The 25,411-nt window shown below is 35.6% G+C and overlaps 2 protein-coding genes across 4 annotated transcripts in view; one reads left to right on the plus strand and one right to left on the minus strand.

The window, feature by feature from the left end:
• Window positions 1-16,694, plus strand: part of SON (SON DNA and RNA binding protein) — a 31,966-nt gene extending 15,272 nt beyond the window's left edge. Inside the window, 7 exon segments of the mRNA XM_039857551.1 lie at window positions 49-237; window positions 7,223-7,333; window positions 8,538-8,654; window positions 12,819-12,966; window positions 14,792-14,863; window positions 14,963-15,078; window positions 15,561-16,694. Of these exon segments, the coding sequence (XP_039713485.1) occupies window positions 49-237; window positions 7,223-7,333; window positions 8,538-8,654; window positions 12,819-12,966; window positions 14,792-14,863; window positions 14,963-15,078; window positions 15,561-15,620 (813 nt within the window). The 3' untranslated portion in view covers window positions 15,621-16,694.
• DONSON (DNA replication fork stabilization factor DONSON) lies at window positions 1-25,198 on the minus strand. Of its 3 annotated transcripts, XR_005651672.1 has the most exons (12): window positions 24,816-25,198; window positions 24,046-24,126; window positions 22,775-22,978; window positions 21,673-21,851; window positions 20,920-21,098; window positions 20,164-20,245; window positions 19,947-20,051; window positions 19,290-19,488; window positions 18,133-18,345; window positions 17,449-17,594; window positions 4,820-4,994; window positions 1-1,444 (listed from the first exon to the last, which is right to left on the minus strand). XR_005651672.1 is itself a non-coding variant. In XM_039857571.1 (11 exons), exons 1-10 carry the CDS (start codon window positions 25,128-25,130, stop codon window positions 17,457-17,459), a joined length of 1,695 nt encoding a protein of 564 aa, XP_039713505.1. In that variant the 5' UTR covers window positions 25,131-25,198; the 3' UTR covers window positions 1-1,444; window positions 17,449-17,456. The 3 variants fall into 3 exon arrangements, 2 of the variants coding, with proteins under 2 accessions (XP_039713505.1, XP_039713504.1); XM_039857571.1 differs by lacking the exon at window positions 4,820-4,994; XM_039857570.1 differs by lacking the exons at window positions 1-1,444; window positions 4,820-4,994 and having other exon boundaries at window positions 16,606-17,594.
• Between the last annotated feature and the right edge of the window lie 213 nt (window positions 25,199-25,411).

Here is a 25,411-nt window from a genome sequence, read left to right on the forward strand (position 1 = left end):
CTGTTAAATCTATTGAGTTTTAATTAAGAAACATTTTTTTTTTTTTAGATTGCTGCAGCAAAGCCAACTCCACCAAAAAGCCAGGTAACGTTAACAAAAGAATTTCCTGTGTCATCTGGATCTCAACATCGAAAAAAAGAAGCGGATAGCGTTTATGGAGAGTGGGTTCCTGTAGAGAAAAATGGTGAAGAAAACAAAGATGACGATAATGTTTTCAGCAGCAATTTGCCCTCTGAGGTAAGTAAGAGGAATATTACATATTTTTCCTTTTTTATACCTGAATCTGCCATTTTATTGTTATTTTATATCTGATTTGGATTCTGTTTCACTCTTCTTAGGGCCGGGGTAAACGGCAGGGCCGGGTTAAACGACAGATGAAACAACCCGCAGCTTCTCATTTGACAGTAACTCGATGCAATTCACTTTGTGGAACCAAGCCACAAAGTGAAAAGCATCGAATTGCAGAGAACAGTGTTGTCACATCCCTACCCAACATTGGGCCCTCCTTGCACTTGTGGGAAGGTAGCCCAAGGTATAACTATTTAGCTTCCCGTTTTGCTTCAAGGCTCTATAGCTCTAGATTTTGGTGGTAGCAAGTTTACTGGGACTGAGTGGAGAGAGGCAGATCCTCAGGTTCAACACAAGAAGTGGATTGGAAAAGGTCATTGTAGGCTGATGTGAGCATCTTGGATACATAGCCCATTGCCCTTAAATAATGGTTTCTTAATATTTCTCTGGGTTGTCAGATAGCCTTTAATTTTAATCATTTTCCCTTCCCTGTGCTACCTTGGCCGTTTTGAATTCTTGTGTTTAACCTAATGCTCAGCCTTGGTATACTCCCATTTCCCTTCTCCTACCCCTCTTTGCTACTATTAAAAGTTGGAGAAGTGGAACACACCTTGAAATTTTCATGAGGCTATAGTTGCATCTTGTCAAAATGACGCGGTAATAATGCCAAGTGTCAAAATGACCCCAGTAAAATGCCGCCTGATTAATGTGCTGCTAAATATAGTGCACATGAAAACAGCAAGACTGTATATATATGTAAATATATATATATATCTGTATCTTTGTATGTATCTCTGTATCTGTACCTTTGCTGTATCTTTTAATAAACAGTTTACTTTTATTTAACTTGTTGTGCAAAATCACGCTTGGGGGATCTGGGAGGGTGGAGACTTACTTACTAGGGGAGGGTGGGAGTTTTAAATACCATAGACTAGTCATCACCTCTTGCCCTTGGTTTCCAAAGCCCAGACATTTGTTCAAGGACTGGATTAGATATCTGATGCCTTTACAATGTGGGACTTCTTCCCCACTTCCTTTTCTTGCAGTTCTGGGATATGTAGGTCAGAGAGACCTGTACTGCTCATCTTCAGGTTTCCTTTATTAGCCATATCATCATCTTCCACTAAACATCTCCAGTATTACAAATATGCAAATCCTGTTTGAAATTAGAAAGTGAACAGAACCCAAATCAGAAACTTTTCGGTAGTATTTTTTTCCCCCTGAGCTATTCATAGGTGACATTTTTACTTTTTTTTTTTTTTTTGGACCTGCGGCATTTTTAAAAGCGAGTTCTATACAGTGAAGCTGGCTGGGACATGATAACTAGCCAATGCAACTTACAGTCACCAGTGATGATCTGTGTTTTCATGGGATTCAACAGTTGAAGCAAATTATGCCATCACCAGTAAGGGAGGAATAGCTGGTTTGAACATTATTTTAGTCAAACCATTTGAGTACCTCAGTTGCTAATCGCTAAATCTGGCTACCTGCACATCTGAACAAGGAAAGGATAACATATTTGCAACTGACTTAAATATTGTAGTAGCTGACTACAAACCATGATAAGAGGGCTGAACAGACTTATTTAGAAATTTTGATACATATGCTTAGTAATTTCTTGCAAATTAAGCATTTAACAAAGAGTTGGAAAAAATGGAGGTTACATGGAAAAAATTTTGCGACAGAATGAAGCCCTATAAAATAAAATTGCAAAATTCCAAGGGGTTTTCCTGAGAAGATAAGTGACAATAACTATTTTAACTCAGTTGAACATGGGGAAAGTGCTTCATGAATCCTGATGACTTTGTTTCTGACCGAGTTTTTTTATATATATGTATATATATTCGAAATTCAGTACTCAGCCCATTTTAGTCTTAACACGGGAGGGGGGGTGCCTTAGCCTTGTCTGTCATCGAAAGTGCTTGTCAGATTTTAATTAAAAGTTGGGAGGAATTAACTCCAAAGAAATCCCAGGGGAAAAAGGTGGGTATTCAAATTTTATAATAAGGGAGTGTTAAAGCAGGAGGTAAAAGGAAGGGTTCTACTCGGACAGCTAAATAAATGAAGCAGATTTCTCCTGTGGGAGGATATATACAGGTATTTGATATCAGAACTCTGAAAGCTAGTTTTAGATTAAACTCAACATATAGGTTTAACTTTAATTTTAAGCAAAACAATCTTAAAATTTTAGGAAAGGGACAGGATTTTGTTCTGCCTCAGGTTTCTGTACTTTTATGTAGCTATAATATTAAACACCTAGAGGAAATGTTCACATTATAAAATGTTTAGTTTTAGTTATTTAACTGGATCTTATACCGTATTTGTAAGATTAATATTCTGTACACCAATGTTTATGGAATACTGTTGGTGACATTTTATGAGAGCATTGATCCTTTTGAGTCCCTCTTGGGTTGAAATAAAGGCTTTATAGTGTAAAAGAAAGTTCTTTAAAAGTTCTTTTAAAGTCAACATTTTAACCAAATAGTTTTTAAAAATTTATTTTACCCATTGGTCTTTTTCATTTTAATAAATACGGATTTTGTGGTTCTTTAGTTTTGAGCATAAAACATTTAGGCAAAGGTCACAGATTTTATGTTTTGCTATGATCTTTAATCTCACCAATTGTCTTGGACATGAGTGCTCTTTGACATAAGTATGAGTGGATATGGATGGATCAACATAAATTCATATCTTATGGAATATCAACTCATCAGATTGGCTGCCCTACTGACATAGCATCGTCTTAGGAAGTAGCAAGCCATCATCATCCTCAGTAAGGCGTGACTACAGAATTTTTAACATATTTTTGTGTGAATTTGATTTATAAGCATTGAAATAAAGTGTTGGAAAACTAACATTTAAAAAATTGTCCTGAGGGACATTAATTCTTGGTAATAAGGTTAGCAAAGGCTTATTGGGTAAAAGATTTTAAATGTCATCTTTGACATAAAACTTCCTTGGGTTTACTATCATAAATATTTTAGAGGTCCATAAGTAGCTCTCCATTAAGGTCTAGTGATCGCTTACATGTGAAGATAATTTTTATCTCAGGCTGTGTGCTTCGTTTTTATTGCTGAAGAATATTTCTACATCCCAATGGAGCTAACGTATAGAAACTCTAAGTTTATGAAGTTTAAGTAAGCTAAGTTCTAGGGACAAGGTGAAAATTTCAATTGGAAATTAAACACATAGGTCCTAGCAGTGATAGAATGTAATTACAGCCTTCTCATTCATTCTCTCCCTAAATTGTCCTAGGTGATTAACACTGAATTTCCTTAAACCATTTATTAAGTTTTGTTTGTTTTTCTGTTATAATTCATTTAGATTAAACGTATAAGTTAAACATTACACTAGATTATTTTATATAATAAAAAGATTGATAATTCACTTTTTAAAACACATTAACAACAGACATATTTAATGTGGCTTTTGTTTTTGTAGTTGTCTTTCATTTCTATATGAACCTCTGTATTCTAAATATTTTAAGATCATGTTTTGTATGTAGGTAAGATGCTTCTTTAGTTTCTTTATAATTAAAACTTATGTTGTCTTAATTTGAGATACCTGCAACTAGTGTAGAAAGTAATTTTTATATTAGGAGCTACTTTCTTTATCTGACTCATAATTCTCTAGCTCTTTCATATCCTTTTATTTTTAAGAAATACTTAGGATACTTTATGTAAACAGTTGGGTTAACAAAAGGAGGAAATAAATTGATTTAGAAGAATTTTTTTAAATGAGGAAGATACAGAACTTACATGATTATAACTTAGACCCTGAAATACATGTTACATGGTGCTAATTATGTTACATATTTTATTTCTGGCACCTTTATAGGTTATAGAAGAAGTAGTAATCTGTGTTGATGAAGTAAATGAAATAACTTGGTCAGGATTTAATGTGAACTGGAATTATTCATGACACTTTTATGTAGATTTCACCTTTTAGAACAAGTTCCAAGAAAAAAGAAAGTAAACATTAACCCCCATTATATTAGCTAGAATATTAATCAATCATAGTTATACTTTATATAATTATACTTTACATATTAGAAAGTCTATAGTATTGTCAGTGGAAACAAAGCTTGTTGATGACAGACAGCTTGATATTAGTATTCTATGAGACTTAAGATTTTTTGCCCCAGTTTTTAGTAAGGAGTTTTTAGCATCATTTTGGTACCTTTCACATTCTTGTTTCTGAGCAACATTAAAAGGTGGTTAAGGCTGTAAAGCTCCACTATAAAGTATGGTATACTATAGACTAACACACACACACACACACACACACACTCCTCCTCTCTCTTCTCCCCACCCTCTCCCTCTCCCCTCTCCTCTCTTTCTCTCTCTCCTCTCCCCTCCCCCCCAATATATAGTAGTCACTAGCCACATTTCAAGTGCTTATTAGCTGTCACTGTTGAAAATTATATTGGACAGTACAGCTGTAAAGGCTAGCTGTGAAATGAGTGTTTTAATAACAGTCTAGTCCTTGAATATTATAGTTGGCTTTTTATGCATTGTATATTCTGAGTTACCTTGAAAACCTGAAAACATGCTTATTGATGCGAACTTTTGAAGATCCTTAAGATAATCCTGATTCATTCTATTTTGAATATATTCCTTCACATTTAAAAAATCTGAATATGAAATCAATAGTCAAATTATTTGGTAATAAAATTTTGACATGAACTTGCAGTTCACTCTGTAAGCCTGTTGAAGAACAAATAAAGTTGTATTACCTTAGGAAAAAAAACTAGTTGTAATTTTATCAAATAAATTTAAGCATCAAAGTTGCTATATTAAAATTCTTTGCAGAGTGAGATGTGAATTTAACATAAAACATTACTTAGAGATTTGAAAGAAGTTTCATCCTGGTGATTAAATGATGAAGCATTAGGTTACCTGCATCCACAGTAAAGGCTTAAAGAGAAAAAAGTTTGAAGATATAAAATGTTTATAGAAGGATGAATTCACAGATAGGTATATTCATTTGCTTTCCAGTTGGGAAGAATTAATTTTATTCTGGAAAAATTTGTTTTCAAAGCTATCTTAACTACATTTTTATTGCTAATTTATATTTGGAAATTGGGGATCAGGGAAGGTTTGGGAATGGTTGGTAGGTAACATTTTCCCCATATCTCCTCCAAGTTTAGACTATTTTGAATAAAAATTTATTATTTATACCTAAATACCCTAACACTTAGGTTTATAGACTGCTATGAAACCCAGAGTAATTCTGGCAAGGTTAATTAACAGTATATGTGAGATATATTTGGTGGGCCTTTTAAAATTACATCAGTAATCCTACGTGAGAGTTTAGGAAACATCTAAGGTAGGCCAAAGGAATATAAATTCTGGCCAGAAGTCCCAGCCGTCAGAATTATAAGTGAATAGTGAACATACTAAATTTTTAGTGTTTCAGTCTTTGCTTAGATTTTCAGAGGCTCCAGGAATGTTGTGATTAGTGTGAATAATTTAGTCAACTAAAAAGTTAAGATCTTTCATTAATGAGATCTATAGTTTAATAAACAATTACAGAATGAATTCAGTTTAATTTTGCTTTCATTTTAAGAAGGCATATATAAGAATCTATACTTTGTAGTACTTTGTAAGAAAAATCTTGCTAAAGGAATATTAGGTGATTCAGCAAGATAACTAGGAATGATGGAGTGATTAAGGGGTTCTACAGTTAGGAAGAGGAAGGTTAGTAATCCTTAATGTGTGAGACACTATTATTCATAGTCATACACCCTTCTCTACTATACAGGTGTTGTTTTTAAAAGAAGTATTTTGAAATACACAAATTACAGGTAGCCTTTACTTATTAGCTTTTTGAATAAATCCTTAGCTGTTAACTTATTTTACTGACTTCCTTATATTTGTCAAACCTATGCAGTAGTTACTAATCATTCTTTGTATATGAATATAGAAAAACCTCCCCGTGTTAGATGAACATTTCCCAAAAATGAATTTTCTTGGGCGAAATAACCAGGAAATATTAATGGGTTATGTCATGTTAGAAGAAAAACAAATATTAAGAATTGGTAAGTTGATACAAATTAACCTGAGCTCTTAATGTTAGAAATAAAAAAACATCAGATACTCACTTGATGCATTTTTCCTTCTGTGGTTGAGTCTTCCACAAATCTGACAAATTGGGAATTTGCTCTAAAAATTACCTTTCAGAATTTTCCTGGACATTATGAAATGTTTTTAAAAGTTAAATCAGAAAGTCACCTCTGCTTAGAGTAAGTTTTTTTAACAGGTAGAATATGAGCTTTGAAAAAGAGGACCTATGACATTTCAAACATACCTCATTTTAAGTGTTTTATGTGATGTACCTCCACAGAAATAGTTTAACTTCAGTCATAAATGTATATAAACTAGAAACAAAAGGTTCATTTATTTACATAGTGAATATATTAGAAGAAATTGAGTTTTAAGATCAAACTATATGAAGAACTTCAAGAAGATAAAAAGATCTATAGATGAGTAGAGAGATCATTGACACGATAGTGGTTTTCTGCTTAGTCAAGAACCTTGCTTATTGCTTCTGAAGGTTATGCTAATAGGAGAAAATAACTGCTAATGAGTAGAAAATAAATAGTTAAAAAGAGTTCAGAAAAGTCTGTTTATTGTAAATGACTTGTTAGTGAAGGCTGAGGAGTTTTCAGTTCACAGAACTTTCTATGATCGTAATTTGATAAAATATGGAATAAGTCAGATTTTGGATTGAGTTCAACTACTGCCTTTGATACTTTGTAACAAGCAATCTTAGTTTCCAAGGTTACTTTACCTTTTTGAGTCTTCTACCAACTTTACAAGATTATTAATGTATATAAGACTATTGTTTTGATATGTAGCAACTAAAGATACAACACTTCAGAATTTAGGGATCTGTCATAATTTGAGATAATTATCTATGTTCTCTTTCTTAGCCTGTGGACATCTCTACAGCAATGAGTGAGCGGGCACTTGCTCAGAAAAGACTCAGTGAGAATGCATTTGACCTTGAAGCCATGAGCATGTTAAATCGAGCTCAGGAACGGGTATGTAGCAGTTTTTAATGTCTAAATTAGAATTTCACAAGATTGTTGTGACATAAGCAGAATCTGTGGCATGCTGTTGAAATGTAGATCCTTATCTTGAAAATCCAAGGGAATAAGTAATTTATCCTAGTTAGCTAACTTATTTTAAATGAATGATTTAAATGTTTGAATGTTATCAAACTGCTACACATTTGTACTGTGTTTATTAGTACAAATAAATTTTGTACTATGTACTCTTATGTACTATGTGACAGTAACTGTTTGAGAGAGTAAAATAGAAAAAGTTGCCTGTTGTCATAGCATTTATAATCTGGTATATAAAAATTAAAAGTTAAGTGCCCATAATAGCGCTGTGAGGTGTAGGCAGTATTATGAATTCCTGTTTCCCAGCTGAAGAAACTACGTAGTTATGGCCACAGTCTCAAAACTAAGTGGAGGAGCTTGGGGTTCAAACCCAGTCAGTGTGAGTCCAGAGTTGGAGAAACTGTCCATTGTGTATACTCCTCCAATGGACAGCTTCTCCATTTCTCCTCTACCTTCCTGTGGTAGATCTATATAGAGATAATAAGTATACATTCAGACAGATAGGAAATACATTGCCCAACAATATCAGGAGTTCGGTAAATATACCTTGAATGACAAATGAATGACAAATGATTCAAGATAAATGCTCATGGTTAATGTAGTGCACAGTTTTTAAAGAAAGCCATTGTATATGTTCAAGTGAACGGTTTCCTGTATTACTCTTTAAGCATAAGCATATATCTTGAATTTATTTTGGGTTTATAATACTTCAAAGAAAATAATTAAAAATTCGGAATGCATTTTACATGAGATATGTAAGCAGGAAGGGAGGGACCCTTTGCCATATGAGCTCTTTTCTGTATTTTCATATATCAGTGGTGATATGTTGGAGAATGAGTGTGATAGCTATGCTTTTTAGATGTTAGAGCTGTATTTCAAATCATGTTATTAATGAGATTCACTAAATGTTATTAAACAACTTCTTTGGAATGTTTAGGGAAACAATGTTAAATATGTATAAATTGAGTATATGGTCTTAAAAATTAGATTTTAAGCCTGTTATTCAGCCTTTTTAGGAACAAAAACCATTTTATTTAGTGAATTAAATTGTTACTACCAGTGGAAATTTAACCAGATATAAATAATTTTTACTTAGTTAATTGAAGCATCTTTTCTTCAGATTGATGCCTGGGCTCAGCTGAACTCAATTCCTGGCCAGTTCACAGGAAGTACAGGAGTACAGGTTCTGACACAAGAACAGTTAGCCAATACCGGTGCCCAAGCCTGGATTAAAAAGGTACACAACATAATGCACATACAAAAGTGTTTATAAGTAGAAAGTTAAAATTTTTTAGGAAGTGTTTTATTAAAATTGCACGAAGAGGCCAGTGACTCTAACCAAAGTTCATGAGTAAATTTGCTATATGTATGTACTCCAGGATGGACACTGAAGATGGACCGGATTCATGAGACAATGGCCAATGTATAATATAGCTCAAGAGCCACTCAGTTTATATCTTGAGGTTGTTTGTTTATTTATTTTTGCTGCCGCTGGTTTTCTGGGGGGTGGTTTTTAAAAACTGTTTTGAATGCTAACAATGTATCTCAGATGCTGTTCAGAATATTCCAGTTCCTGTTGGACAACTAACGTTACGATTTCAAAGCAGTGGTTCTCAAATTTTTTCTCATCATGGGATACTTTATTACAGGTTTATTTTTTGGTGGATCACTGCCCCCCAAGAGCCCTCTACCACCCTGATTTTCCATTGCTTTATTCCTCTGCCCTTCTTTCCCCTTCCCTAGTGCCTGCACCCTCCTTGTAAGCTCCCTAGGTCCCTATTCCTCACCCCTCTTGTGATCTTCAGCCCCAGATCCCTGTGTTTGTTAGCTGTTGATTATAGCCAATGGTTGGGAGGCCCTAGTATTAGCACTGCATGTGGTGATTTTGCCATGGGACTGGAAGGCTGGGGGAGGATGGCTGGAGCGTGGGGTGGGCAGTGTTGAAGGGCAAATGGGTTGGGTTGGGGATGGAGAATACTATCTGTGGACCACCATTTAGGCCCTGGTGGCCTTTGGTGATCCACAGGCTCAATTTGAGAACCACTGATCTCATGAAAAAACAGGACATATGAGACCTAAATTCAAGGGAGAGGACGGACGCCTCGTGCTGTGAAGATGTAGGTGCTCCTGGTTTCAGATTCCTGCAATGAGACCTGTGAACTCCACCTACGGCTGCCTCATTGTTGGGGGAGTCTTAGGTGGTTAAGAAGGGTTTTCTGAAGAAATGCATTCTGGTGAAGGGTCGTGGTTTGGTTGGATGGGTGATTGGAAATTTGTTTCAGGAGTACTGGCAGCATAGCAGTGCTGAAACTGTGAGGCTACGTGGTCTAATGGATTGGGAAGGTTTCTTTATCCTGCTGTACTCCTGACTTCTTTTGTGATCATGGGCAAGTAATTACTTGGAATTTCAGTGTCACATGAAAACAAGTCCTTACTCATGCGTCTCAGGGTGGTAATGATGTGATGGGTACCTGTGGAGAATTGGCATGAGTGCCAGTGAATGAGCTGAATTTCTGAAAAGACGAAGATTTTGTTTGCTTTGGACCTTTCATGTTTATTTCAATTTTGATAGCATTATCTCTGGTGATCCTCTTTAACAGATTAATATAAAACATATATATTCTCACTTTGCCTGCCATTTTGGGGGGGAAATAGTTGTACTCTTAACATATGCATAGTGAGTCCAGATTCATTAAGAAAATTACAATTTACGTAGTTTACTAGGGATTACTATTGGAAAAGAGATGAGAATCCAGCGAAATATTTTTAAGTTTGAATTAATTTTGGACTAATTATAATACAGTATTTCAAATATGAAAGTAACTTGTATAGTTTTTGAAAAATAGCTTTCATCTCATTGGGAAGAATTATAGAATTGTAAATGTACATCTATTTAACAGTTTTAATTTTGTAATACTATTAAAACTTGAAGCTGAGTACTCGGTATTTTAGGAAGTTAGACTTGAAGGGTGTTTAGATACATAATAATTAGTCGTATACATTACTAGGTAGAACCCTGCCACCACCGTAGAAACTTTTGAATGACCATTACATTGTAAAATTTTGGTCTTCATTTCTATAATGAAGTGCTGATCCATAACACTTCTAAACATACTTCTAAACATGTTAATTTTTAAAAATTGAATCTTTACAGATTCAGTTGGTTCCCTGTAAACTTCCCTTAATTTTCATTTCCAGTCTTGCAGTTGACAGATTTTTATGTCATTTTACATGTAAATATGTTGCAAATCATTTTGATAAATTATCATGAGATAAAGTTGTGTTAAATACTGAAGAAAGCAGTGCTTTCAGGAAAAGTTCCATTTTTATGTTACTGAAGAATATTTGCTAGTAACATAAAGGAAGGAATATATTAATAAAAATGAGCTAGAATGTGTGGAAACGTTATTAGGCAACAGAAAAATTAACATTTATCTTCATTGTCAAACCTGTTTGTGTTTAGAAAAATTTTTTAAATGATCATTTGGCTTTTTCTTGCCTTGCTATAGCCCAACGCCCTCTTCATATGTTAAAAACTACTTGGAATGCCAACATTCTCATTCTTTTTAGTTTGTTGCAGTATTTCCTTAGATGAAAAAGGAGAGTTTTATTATTTTTTGTCAGTAAAACATTTTAAAATGGTTACTGATTTTAAAAGAACCTTTATTTTTTGGAATGGAATGATTTATTTGGACATGACTTGATGAATATTTTTTACTGTTGTAGTCTCACTAGATTAATCAGCTTTTTGGTGAATTGTAAACACAGTGGGGCAAAGAAACAGATGAAGATATTAGAGAATGGAAACAAAATTGGAAGCCTGGCTTATTTGGGGATTTGTTATTTGGGGATTACACTGCACAGTTGCCCTTTTTTTTAGGAGTGTTTCCTGGAAAAGAGGGGCGGATGAACCTGGAAGTAAGTAAAAGTCATTCTAGGTGTGTAGCAACAAGGCAGTTGATATCCAAGCATCAGCTAACTTTTCTCTTTATACATCAACACTGCATGGCCTGCACCAAATAAGGAACTGAACCAGGGGTATGTTTTTACCTCCACAGCTGCCTCCTTCCATCAGAGCACCTTGTTGAACTTAATGTCTAGTCACACAGATCATTGGCATGTTTTCTCCCTAGCATATAAGTAAAAAGCTGGGGGGAAAATAATAATATACAGTTTTACACTGTGTAGAACAAAGATCTAAAAAAACTTAGTATTAACTTATCAATACAGGAAAATGATTAGTTAGTGCATACTAATCCTAGATTAACTGAAATTTTCTACCCCTTGTTGATAAGTTAATGACTTACAATATATATTTGCTAGTGAATGTAAATATAAAATTTAATAATAAGGGGAAATAATTTGGAGATGTCATGAAATTTTAAGAAAATGGCCATAAAGATCAACAGTAGAGTTCAGTAATTTGTTATACATACCTAGATGTCCTTTAAAAGGCATTGCATATTTCTTAATGTGTGAAAATAATTGACTGTTGACCATGCTAATGTATATATAGTTGTGCATCTTATGACATTAAGTGCTTTGCTGCTTTGATGGAAATTATGGTTCAGTGGGTTGGATACAAGAGAGATGACTGTTCACAGAATAACCTGTGAACTTTCACCCCTCTGTATGGAAACTTGTTTCAGGGCCAAATCCTTGTAGCTGCCTTCTTGCCCCGGTCAGTGCCAGCCCTACTATTCACAACACTGCTGCTACCGAGGCCTAGGTATGTAAACATTTAAGGAGTTTTTTAAAAGTCTTTTAACATCAAGCTAGGTTTTGAAAGAAATCAAATTCAGTTTGGTATAATTACAGGGTATTTTATGTGATTGTCTTCCAATAACTGTAAATTTATTTTAAAGAACTATCTTTTTGCTTCATAGGGATTTTCTAAGTAAAATATTTATACTTGCTTTATGGTAGAATGGGGACGAAAACTTTGGATGATAACAGTATGTTTCTTCAGTGTCCAAACTATTTCTAAATGATTTCTGGGCTTTATTTGTTAACTAGGTACACCTGGGACAATTAATATTATTGACTGTTTTAACATTGCCTTCTTTTTATTTTGCAAGCTAAGAAGAGATACCAGTGAACCTAAATAGTGGACGAAAACAGGAGTGTTCTAATTTTTTTTTTTTGGAGGAGGGCACGAGGGTCACTGTTTTAAAACTGCCATTTATTTGCCTTGAGTTGAAAATACTATTATGTTAATGTGAAAATAATTAGTACATACAGTATGTATATAAAGTAAAGAAGCATTTAAATTTAATTGCTGTAACTATAACAGATCTAGAAGTAAAATAAAATGAGATTTTTAAAAAATAAAGTTACACTGAGTTGGCAGTCAAATTCTAACTGTAAAATGGGGACATTTTACCTTTCTTTCTTTGGATAGGATCAGTTCTTAAGAGCAGCCCCGGTAACTGGAGGAATGGGAGCCGTTTTGATGAGAAAAATGGGCTGGAGAGAAGGAGAAGGATTAGGAAAAAACAAAGAAGGAAATAAGGAACCTATCCTAGTTGATTTTAAAACAGACCGAAAAGGTAACAAGGTTTTTTTGGAATGTTTATTATACCTCTTTTAACATTTAGGGTTTCCTCATTACTGTTATAACATTGTTTTGATGTCTGACCCTGAACTGGAGGCACTTCTAGTATATATACAGATATTTGTTAGGAAAGAAAGTTTATCCCACTTTCAGCAGCTTAAACACATATAGATGGAAACAGTAATTTGAGCTTTTAAAAGGCAACTTATGTTAGTTGCTTAATATTATGGAATATTACAGAAATGTATATATGATTAAAATTTTAACTAGATTTCATATTTAGAAAGTGGCATTTTGTTTTCTCTTGACAGATTTATTTTCTTTCTCAGATATTTTGTCTCAGTATTCTCTTTATTTCCTATTAGAGTGCTGTTTTTTCTTCACGTCTCTTTTTCAAGCTCAGTAATTGAGTTTGATTGGGGTTAGGGAATAGTAGACCAGCTGCCAACAACGGTACCTCTTCATTTTGTCCTTTATTTGGGGCACCTTGGAACTTTTATATCTGCCTGTATTTTGCTGCTGTTCTCAGATACCTGGATATTTATTGATGAAGCCTGCATGTAGTTGCCAAGTATTAAAAATACACTTGGATAACATGTAACAGCCAATTTACTCCTTTCAAATAATTTCTTCCCTTAGAGTAGTAAGTATCCTAAGTATAATCACATGCGGATGCCAGTTCATTGTAATTTCAGTACCTTGTTTAAGCCTGATTTTTAAAAACTGAAAGATTTAAAATTATTTTCCTTATCTTTATAATCACATAGAAAGTTAACTTGAAGTTAATGCAATTATTGTCTTAACTTTGGAAACTGACTAGATCTAACCAAATTATTTTTTAAAATGTTTTTCATCAGAATATCTGCATTGTCACCCACATAGAATCGTGTTGCCATCTTATTTCAAATTGGAAGGAGTGTATTTTAATGATACTCAAATAGGTTAGAAGTAGCATGAGACTCATCCTATATTGTAGCATTAATTCAAACTTTGAATTAGAAAAGGACATTGTGCTAATTATGTCACAGTGACACTGGTTGTATAAGTTGAATAAGATGTTTTTTGTCATAAGAGGTGATTTATTGTAAGAAAACATCTGGATGCACTGCATAATTCCAGGGAACTTCTCTTTGGAATTGCAACATGGCGTAGGTTTGGGAAGCATAGCAGCAGAATTCTCAAACTACTGGTTGAGAAAGTATCCCTAGGATAAATGGAAATTGGGAAAGCACTGATTTTGGATAGTAACATAGCTAGACCACTTTGGAAAGGGAGGTTATGCAGTGATGGTGTGTTTGTCTTTAGGAATATCTTGCATTTAATAAATCAGAAAGGGCTTTGTTGCTGGGAAAAAATGGACCCATTTATTTATAGAGACAGCCTTTCTCACTTTTTTATGTGTGTGGTGTATGTGTGTCCTAAAATCCTCACCTTTTGGGGAACATATTTAACTGAGCAGCATTTTTTGAGGAATTGGAAACCTTTAGAAATCGCTTGGAGTAAATAGCCACTACTTTGTAAACTTAGAAAACAGACCTGGAGAGTTTGGTAATTATGGCACTAAATTTATATATATAGTCATGTTAAATTCTTGTTTTCTGAACATCTGATTTTTAGAATTTCTAATGGTAGTACATATGAATATAAAGCATAGATTTACATATTGAAACAGCAAAACAGGAGTCAAGATTGATATAGAAATCAAAGGTAGTGAGAATTTGTTGAATATTATATTTGAAGGCATGGATTGTTGTTTCTGTATTATAATTTAAAACGATCTTTGAAATTTATTCAATGAACATTGACTGTTTTTTTTAAAGGTCTTGTTGCTGTAGGAGAAAGAGCACAAAAGAGGTCTGGGAACTTCTCTGCTGCAATGAAAGATCTGTCAGGTGAGGGGTACACTTGAATTTCTTCTTGCTCACCCTCACCATGAATTCATAATTTGTTGCCACAGATGGTGGAAATAACTATTTTTTTTTTCTCTGCAGGCAAACATCCTGTGTCTGCCTTGATGGAAATATGTAATAAGAGAAGGTGGCAACCACCTGAATTTCTGTTGGTCCATGATAGTGGCCCTGATCATCGTAAACATTTTCTCTTTAGGGTAAATATGAATTTCTGCATTAATTGTATATTTATTAATTTAATGATAGCGTTAGAGGGCGAGGAATAAGTATATGATTGTAGGATTAATATACTTTGTGGGGTGGCAGTGTGTGTATGTGGGGTTTTTAAACATTTAAGTATTCACTGATAATGACCTTTTAATATCCTGTTTAAAAAAATGCTGGAAAGTATGGGCAAAATCTGGTGAACAATTTATTGACATTTTCTAGTGGAACATGGGGAATTTAGTAGTTCTATCAAGTTTTTTTTTGTTTTTTTGTTTTTTTCCAATTTGGAGACCTGCTCTTAACTTGCAGTCCCTTTTCCTAAATGATTTGCTGCTTCTGGGTTGAGATTAACGATTTATATCGCATGGGTTTTATATTTCATAAATTAGTTTTCTAGCATTTAGTGAAAAAATACAAAGCTAATAGATATTAAAGTTTGATGCTGTTCTTATTGTATGTTTTTCTTGAATAGGTATTGAGAAATGGAAGCCCTTACCAGCCCAATTGTATGTTTTTCTTGAATAGGTATTGATAAATGGAAGCGCTTACCAGCCCAGCTTTGCCAGCCCTAATAAGAAGCATGCTAAAGCCACAGCAGCTACTGTGGTTCTTCAAGCAATGGGCCTTGTACCAAAGGACCTCATGGCTAATGCCACTTGCTTCAGGAGTGCCTCACGTAGATAGATTGAGGTTTTATATTAATCATTTCAGATAATTTTACTCTGCATCAAAATGTATTTCCTCTTTAATGTTGTAAATATTTGGCAATTTAAGACATTGTGTAAAAAGCAATCTGTACAAACATCTCCAGGCTTTGATTTTTGTACCATGGAAATTGTATTTAACCATACAGGGTTTTGGTATGTTTATATTGTTTACCTTAGTGATGTATTTGTTTAAGTGGCTAACATCCAAACGATTGAAGGCATCCGTAATCTTCAGTGTGGAATGTTAAATAACGCTTTTATACTGTATTTTGTACTATGATGTAACTCCCCTTCCTTATGGCTAGGCTGCTGTAACACTTGCCTGTAATCAGTGAAGGGCTGTGCACCTTGTACTAGTTCACAATGCGTTCTGCTGGACAGATACTGGGCCAGTGTTATTGAGGTAATCAAGCAAGATCTGTTCCACAGGGCTAATGCCACCATCTCCCCTTAAAATTTTGTAGAAGTTATAAAAAAAAAAAAAGTGGTATGTTGTGATGATCAGCACTAAATTCTGTGTTCCTGTCAAAGCCACTTGGGCCATGAGAAGGGAGTTAAAATGAAGTCTGACTAGAATTCTGCAGAGGCAAAGTACATTTAGTATGGCATTGAGTTGTGATATAGTTTTCCTTTGATGTGCATTTTGAATTTCAGCTACACCTAGATAGACGTAAAATGATAATTAAAATGCTGTAACCAACTTATCTAATAAAATCGGCATCCGGCCACTATTTTGTTGACTATGAGAAAGTTTAAGTTTATGTTAATTTTTAGGGTCTGATAGAATATTTCATGTGTATTACAGTGGTATTCATATGCTATGTCTCAACTTTATTTTCAAAAGCGTAAGGCCCAAATATAAACTTCTCTGGAATAAATGTGGTGTTTTATTTTCTGGATTATAAAGTGAACACATACTACTTCACTAAATACTATTATTTCTTTACCCAGTGCTTTTGATTTCTAAACACTTTTATTTAAGAAAATTTGAATCACACACACACACATACACACACACATACATACATACATACACACATACCTAAAAGCACATTAAAATACTACCATGACAGCTGAACATACTTTACAACTCAACAATATTCTACATGGAATACAAAATGCCCTTACCTGAATGAACATACATATGTATTTGAAAGTAGAAGAATTGTAAATCAGTAGGAAAGCAACTAAGGTAGAAGCATCAACAGTCAGCTCAGTAGATACTGTCTATATTTTTTTCCTATCCTTATAAACTAGAACCTGCCTAATAATCCTAGGTAAATTGTTACAGTTTTGCCCTGATTCCATTAGTCACAGTGCCATGAATGAATTGATAGTTAGCCTCAATTTCTTATTTGCAAGGAAAAACATCAATTTTCTATTTGTAGTTTGATTACAGGGATCTAGAATTCCCATTCAATTTATTTGAGGTATTTTAAAAGTGAGTTTTAATATGATTATCTAATAAAAGTTGATTTAAAACCTGCTTAATGCATGTAAAAATGTTACTGTAAAAGGTTAATGTTTATAAACATTTGAATATTTTAAGGTTATATTCCTTTCAAATTCCAATATGAACTTTAAAGCCAAAGGTATAATCTTCAATTTCTTTGTTAGAAGGCTTTTTTCCTCAAAGATTCCTTTTAGGCTTACTTTGGTGTTCAGGATCTCCAATTATAAATGTAGTCACTCATTTCCACGTTCCGTAAAGATGATTTGCCCAGTATTGGTGTTTGACTAAGTTGGTCCAGAGTCTTAGGATGCAACCCACAGTTAGCAAGTTCTTCACGAATAGTCTCCTGTGAAAATTTGTGTACAAATCAGTAAAAAGCACATCAGTCTTCGAAGTTTTTAATAATCACAATGAGAACTCTACAAATGCCTTGTTCTTATTATCAATAGAAGATCCAAAGAATTTTTGCATAGTGACAAGTGTCCATTATAAGGGAGTCAAAGTGATAAGAGTATGAGGCAATTTTAAAGGTCTTAATTATAACTGCTAAATAAAACTTATAAAGATGTCCAAAACTAAAGGCGATTACAGTTAAATACCCATAATTTATAATAAATCAGGCACTAAGTTCTAGATCTGAGAGAACAATGAGTATAACTTGCCTTTTTTGGGGGGAAGTTCTTTAGTTACTGCTGAGTACAACAGCCCAAATTCATGAAGTTTACCCACAAAAATGAAAGACATCCCTCCCTTAGTAATTCTAACTGAAAAAATTTAGTAGTTTAGTAACTTGAAACAAATTTGGCTCATAAGAAATCACTTCATCTACAAAAGTTTGAGGAAACTAGCTATAGCTAAAACAGTGTTTATAGCTGTCTACTTACCTTATTCAATACTTTATCCACTGATGGGCAGATATTAAATACAACAGTTGGTTCATGTGTATACAGTCCTGCAGAAAATGACCCGCTCTGTGAAGATTTGAGTAGCATGGTTATAGAATGTAGAGAATGAGGCATGATGGGACCTTTAATCTCCAAACTAAATTGATCTTTGTATCCAGAAAGAGCTTGTGTTTTCACATTTACACTTCGTGCCTTCAAAAAAATTTAGAGAGAATTATGGTCATCTGCCAAGCTTTAGTCTCTAGCTAAAAATGTGTTCAATAGTTTTTCCCCTTAATAGTTATGGAACAAAAGTAGATTATAAGACACGGAAAGAATGCTATATGAATAAAAGTGTAGTAAATTCTCAGTCTGCAGCATCCTCTCCAAATTATGAGACTGCCAGTTTATATTCTAGGAAATACAATTTTTTCACATGGTATTCATTCTGATTTAGTAATACACTTTCAACACAATATTGGGAAGACAAAAAAAGTGATTCTACTGCTATTAACATTCAGTATATACTTTGTATTTACATGTTTAATATACAGGCATACTTCGAAGATATTGCGGGTTTGGTTCTAGACCACCGCAATAAAGCAAGTATAATAAAGTGAGTCGTAGTCTTTTTCCTGGTGGAGGGCCTTGCCTTCGGTTTGTAAAACTTGCAACATCTGTGAAACACAATAAAGCGAAGTGCAATAAAATGAGGTATGCCTGTACAGTTATTATTTTCACTTAACCGTGAATCCAGTTTTTGAGATCTATAACATATTCTTGGCTATGTTCTTTCATTGGGTAAGAAATAAGACAAAGATTTAAGACTCGTGACAAAGATCCCAAGATGCTTAAAAGACAAAATGAGATTAAGCAGTTTTTATGGCAAAAAAAGGAAATTAACACTAAATTGCTTTTGTTGCCAGTTACACTTATTTAATAAGAAAAAATTATTTTCATATAATTTAGATATTTTCAGGTGACTCTGATATAACTTTAAAAGAATTTTTTTTTACCGGGAGGAAAGCAAAAACAAATATGTACCATGTAAAACTGCTAGAAGTTACTAAAAACAAATCAAGATTTATCCTTGGAAAAGTACTTTTTAAAAAGCTAGATTATGAGGATTAGTGTAGAATTTTTTTTCTTTTTATTACCTTAAGCATTTGCATTGTGGCACCTCGGAAAGCTATTGGGGATAAGAGGGTTGGTGGAAGTCCTGCCTGTGGACCTGAAGTAGCAATTAAACTCTTACAGTTGATCAAAAAATTTAGCAGTGTAAAGGTGTTTGTTCCCTTCACCAACACAACAGACTCAGGTCTGTGATCCATTTGTACTTCATGTTTCTCTTTACGTCTGAAAATGACAATCAAGGAAACAGCAAATGCAAATCTCATACTAATAGGAAAATCAGTTATCTTGATTCTGAATCATCTGGGATCCCTCTTTTGCATTCCAAACTGGAAATGCTCTTGCTACCCTCTTCACTGCAATTAATTATAAAGCATCTGTTTAAATCAAAATCATTTTTTTATCTGAATTTGCTAGAAACTGACACCTAACAAAAACAAATTTCTAGTCATATATATGCTGTTCCTCTCATAAACTTAACCAAAATGGTTAAGTAGCTTAGTAATTTTTCAGTTTATGGGTACTTAGGAGTTCCTTATTTAATGTCATGATAGAGAATTAGTTTTAATATGATCTTAAGATATTTAAGATTATGGTCAAATAAAATTGCCAGTCCATATTATATGGCTAATTAACTTAATGGAATGAAAATCGATTCTAGTTAACAGCAAATGAAAGGATACAGCTTGATAGAGAGCATGTCCGGTTTTTTAATTTTATCTTGCACACCCATCTCTTTCAGCCAAGACAAACTTTCTTCTTCATCCTCATCACTGATTGCTTGCTCCCTAAAAAATTGCTGTAGTTAGTTTCCAATTTATAAAGCTGTTTCCTTTATTAAACTATTGCACTGAATCTATACGTCCCTGGATGACGTAAAAGGTTATTATAATCACATACTCCGCATGTCCCAAACTTGTCCCAGATGCTTTCTTCTTCTCATGGCCATTTTCTTTTATCAAAGGCAGAGAAAATTCAATACCTATACACGAAAAGAAAAATTTAACTTAATTTTAATATAATTGAAAAGGATTTAACAGGTGTGCCCTATTTCTAGAGTACAAAATTTAAAAATGTTAAGTGGTCAGGGCTGGGGGTGGGGAGAAAAAAAAAAGAAAATGTGAAGTCTTTACACTTTATTGAGTCAGTAGCTTTCAAGCTTTCTTGGCAGTAGCCCATAACACACCCACACCTACACTTACATCCATGAAACAAAAGGTTGAGGAAAATCCATATTCTTACATGTGGTACTCTTTCATACAGTATATTGTTTCATTTTTTTAAAAAGTGCTGACTGAACTCACTATATAAGATTTTATAATCCATTAATGGTGTGACCCAGCCTGAAAACTGTTATTTAAAGGGGGCAGGCAATTTGTACTATAAAGGAATTTCTAGAGGAGTATGTTCAGATAGGGACTTTCCAACCCCATATGTTTTCAGAGATCAGTGAAGGAAACACCATTAACTTAAAGCTATGTATAAGGGACAGCTTAAATAACCACTAAAAAAAAAAATCAAATGAACATTTCTTTAAATAATATTGGTAAAACCGGTAAAAGACAATTCAACAGGTAAAAGATAATTCAATTTCGAGCTTTCAAGAAAAGTATTTACTATATTGTGTGGTATTCTCATTTTAACCTATAGTTTTACCTTCATTTTTCATAGCTTCTCTTATTCCTCGAGTTGTAGGAGACATGAGAGCCGTGATTACATCATTTCCTGCTAATCCTGCTGCACGGAACAGGATAGTAAACTGATAGGTACAAACGTAGAAATAGGGGCAAAGTTTTGTCTTCAGTAGATTATATAGAGAGGTGAAGCTCACAGACCTATGAAACAAAATTTTTCTTTAGGTATTACATTTAACTCAACATCTAAAATTTAATTTTGTATAATTCAGTTTGATACTCACCTGATTTAAAACACAACACAAACATTACAGATAATGGTTTGAATTTCTGACGTTCTATACAACTTTGTTTTTAAAGAACTAAAACTGGTCAGGGGACTCACAGATGACTTCTAAATACTTAAACAAATAGTGTTTACCACTTAAACGCTAACCATTTTTTCTTTAAATAAAATTTAATTGATAATTGGTTGCTGACTTTCTCTGAACAGGTTCTGCTGAGAAAGGAAGCAGCCATTGACAAGAATATTAAAGAATTATGTCTATGCATATTTACCAAACACTTATATACATTTCACAACTGCATAGAGTAAAACAATTACTAAAAAAGTAAACAATTTAAATGTTGGTTATTAACCGTTTAAATATAATAATTCAGAAGGACACAGAGCTACTTCTACCACTAAATATTTCCATACCTTGATAATATAAGGAGAGAATACTGCTAAAATGAGGATTCGCTATTGGGTTGCACAAGTTTTTACTGATCTTACCAGTCGCTCATTAAAATGTGTTGCAGGGTTTCATCATTTGACCAAGGGCTTGTCTTTCCAGCTATTTTTCTATCAGCTCCAATACGAGGGAACAGTGATAGCCAAGGAAAAGCAGGATGGAGCCAATAGATAAGGCTCTGCTGGAAGGCACAACGAAGCTCAGTGGAGAGTTTGGGATCCTAAAATCCAGAGATATTGGACAATAGTTGCCCCATTAGAAGCATAAAATTTCATTAAAAGGACACTGAATATATTAAACTTATCTTTACTGCTTCCTATAGGAAAGTGTTACTAACTGTTACAGGGGCTAAAAAAGTTTATTCTTGTTTGAGAAAACCTTTCTTGCTGGCAATTAGAGTCTGTTAAATCATGTATCAGAAGGAATTCTTAAACACAGATAGGAACATTTTCCTGCTTCTACCATTCTTGAGAACAATGACTATCTTTTTCATCATAAAGGTAGGGGTGTGTAGGCAACACGACATTCAAGGCCCCTCCCCTCACAAGTTTCAAAAGTAGCCAGCAAAAAGTGACATGAATCACAAATCCTGATTAATTTATTGAAAAAGATGTACCAAGGCCTCTTTTAGGTAACCCCTTTTAACCTCGTTTGAGTTGATGAGTAGCTTGAAAGTAATGCTATTACATTTCTCTAAAAACATTCTAACTCTACTAACATCAACTCTACTAAGTTTACAACAGACCATCATCTAGGTAGCAGCAGGAGTTAGCGCATTTAAAAGAGTATTCACTATGTGAGAAAGTAAAATAACCAATCTGCCTTTGCAATCCTACTCAACTGCTTTTCATATTTTTCTTTATATTTTCTTTTTCACAAAGCCTTAGAAAAGAATAGTTAAAAAAATGCCTCCCTGCGACACTGACTATTTCTCAGGACAGGACTCTAATGGGGAGTTACTGAATCTGATTTAAAAAACTATATGAAAACACCATTTGCGAAATATAAAATTTCCAAGTCTTTGTATCTTTAAATGTCAGAAGAAAAACTTAATGGAAGGAAATATTTGTGATATTTTGCAGAGAAGTAAATTTTACACTTGATTTATTACTTTAAAACATAGCCTTTTGCTTTCAGAATTACCTGTAGACTTTGAGGCAAAGTAATTTCTGTTGCCCTACAATGCTGGATGACACCTTGAGCTTCTTCCTGTGCTTTCAAATGATCTGCCCAGGTAAAAGGTTGAGAAGAGGTAAAAAGGAGTCGAGTTTTAATACTCCAGTCCACAGGTAACTCAGTACTTTCTGAGGATGGAATATCAGATTCGGATAATGATACGTGTGAAGTCTTTTAGAAAACAAAGAATGCAAAAATTAGTAGAATGCCAAGAAAAAAATCTTCAATCAACTAAAACAATGATGATCACTGGAATGTCAAAATCTTAGAAAACATATAATAAATAACAGAAAATATACTACACATCAAACAAAAAGTCTGGAAAGAGCTACATCAAACTGTTAACAGTTATCTCTGAGAAGAGGGAATTTTTTGTTGTGGGGTGGTGGTACATGCCTCTTGTAACTAAGCTATATAGAACTACATAAACTTTTTAGTTTATGTAGTTCTATATAGCTTAGTTACAAGAGGCATGTGCTATTTTCGTGGTCATAATTTAAAAAAAATCAATTGATATTGCTACGAAAGCAGAAATCTTCCAAAGATTTTAAAAAGTACCTGTTAAGCCTCTAAAATTCAGAAACCAGGGCAAAGCTGCTCCTGCAGGTAACTTAGGTAGGGCTCTTAGAGAACACATTTAACAGTATTTTCCACATTACAATGATTCTCTCAGGTGACAGCACACAAAAAAATAACAGGGAATGGGGAACTATTTCCAAAAGACCCCATGAAGGCCATTTATTTACAAGAAAGGGGAAAGACTGGGTCTTAGGGAATATTCTAGCCAGCTCCCATTAGGACAAACTATGCATTTGTTAAACTACTACCACAGAAATTATCTGGGGAATGTAATCAAGAGTGTGTGTGGTGGTGGTGTCAGCAAGATTCAGTGATATGCTACATCCTGTGGCGGTAATTTCGAAGATTCGGCCCCTTGAGGGGCTGGCTCTGAGTGATGAGCTGGAGGTGTCACTATCCAAAGAGCTGTTAAAAATTGTTGGAGGACGAAGGAAGGGCGACCCGCACCTATGCCCCCTTTAGCGTTGCTGCCATAAACATCAGTACTCCATTATACAAAGTTCTCTACCATGGCTGATGCCATCTATCCAACCCTGGTAGAGATGATCGCTCACTCAGGGCTCTCTGTGAAACTATTTTCCAGGTAAAATGTTTCTCTCTGAGAAGTATGAATTTATATTGTAAGAATGTACATTCTAATGAAATTTAAAAAGTATTACCTGGAATAATTCAGTAACGCCTGTTCTTTCAGGAAACTTCTCTTCCCACAGCAAATCATTTTCTTGATTAAAATCTAAAAACTGAGGTTAAAAAAATGGTCTTTTTAAATTGTAAATGATGCTGGAGTTGGCTTTAAATACATACAGAGCCTCACCTGGCACACAAGTTTCTCAATAAATGCTAGTGCAGGAATTCCCATGCACCCAAGTCATTTGAGTGTTTTGCTTCTAAACTTTCTATCAAAATTGAGGGGGGAAAAATAGGCCGGTGGTGCATCAATCTCAAATCAAAAGATCCAAAAGGCTTTGGGGCAGGACAAATGCCTAGTGAACTGTGACCCCATGAATCCTCGACATTCCTCCGTTCCAGAATAATTTTGAGTGCGTGAGAGGGGAGGCTCTGAATCACGCAGGGAAAGGCGGTAACAGTGGCCTTCCAGGATGAGCTTTCGAGCTATCTTCCCACCGAAGTCTAACCCCCCAAATTGCGACGCGGGCTGGACCGCGGGGAGCGCGCGCGCTGGCGTTCCCTCCCGGCTTCCTCAGGGCAGGCCGACGCCACCCCGCCGCTCCGCACGTCCCGCTGCAGCTCGCGGGGCGCCCTTCGCACACACCCGACTTGTCAAAGCAGCCGCTCCCAACGCCGACGGCGCCCTGAGGCCACGGGCGGCCGGCGTTCTTCGCGCCCGTTTCCCTCTTCGAACGCGAGAACGTCCCATCCTCAATTCGCAGCCGCGTCAGCCCCTCGGCTGCCGGGCACTGACACTCACCGGGCTCGGCGCCTCGTGCTGGCCGCGGGGCGGCCCGTCGGGGGACTCCGCGGCGGCCCGCGGCCGGTTGTCCAGGCGAGCGAAGGGGTTCCTCCCGGCCGTGGCCGGGCCGCCACCGCCGCCTCTGCCTGCCGCCGCGGCCGGGAAGGGGCGGAGGGACAGCCCCGCAGCCAGAGCGGCGAGGCGGGGCGCCGGTTCGGACCGCTCCCCGGGCAGATGGGCGGCTCCGAGGCTCCGGACCCGTTTCCGTCGGAGCCGCAATGTCTCGGGCGGCTTTTTGAAACTGGGCGAGTAGCCGGGGACCGAAATGGACATGACGCGCGGCAGAGGTGGAGGGGCTGACCAGCCACCCCGCAGGCGCTTCCCGCGCGCGCCGACCCCGCCTCCGACGCGACGCGCGGCGCGTGCGCAGTAGGCCGTTCTCGAGGCCCCGCCCCCGGCTGCGTCCCTGAGCGGCCGCGCTGCCGCGGCTCCCGGGCAGGTCGGTCCCCGGGACTTTGGCCATCGTCGGGTCGCCGGGTGCTAAGTGGCTGGGTACTGGTCTGCACTCCCATGATGGACTCCAAAATAGCTGACCGCTATTTAAATCTGCAGCA

This window comes from Pteropus medius, unplaced genomic scaffold (assembly GCF_902729225.1).
Source record: "Pteropus medius unplaced genomic scaffold, Ma_sr-lr_union100, whole genome shotgun sequence".
Taxonomy (NCBI): Eukaryota; Metazoa; Chordata; class Mammalia; order Chiroptera; family Pteropodidae; genus Pteropus; species Pteropus medius.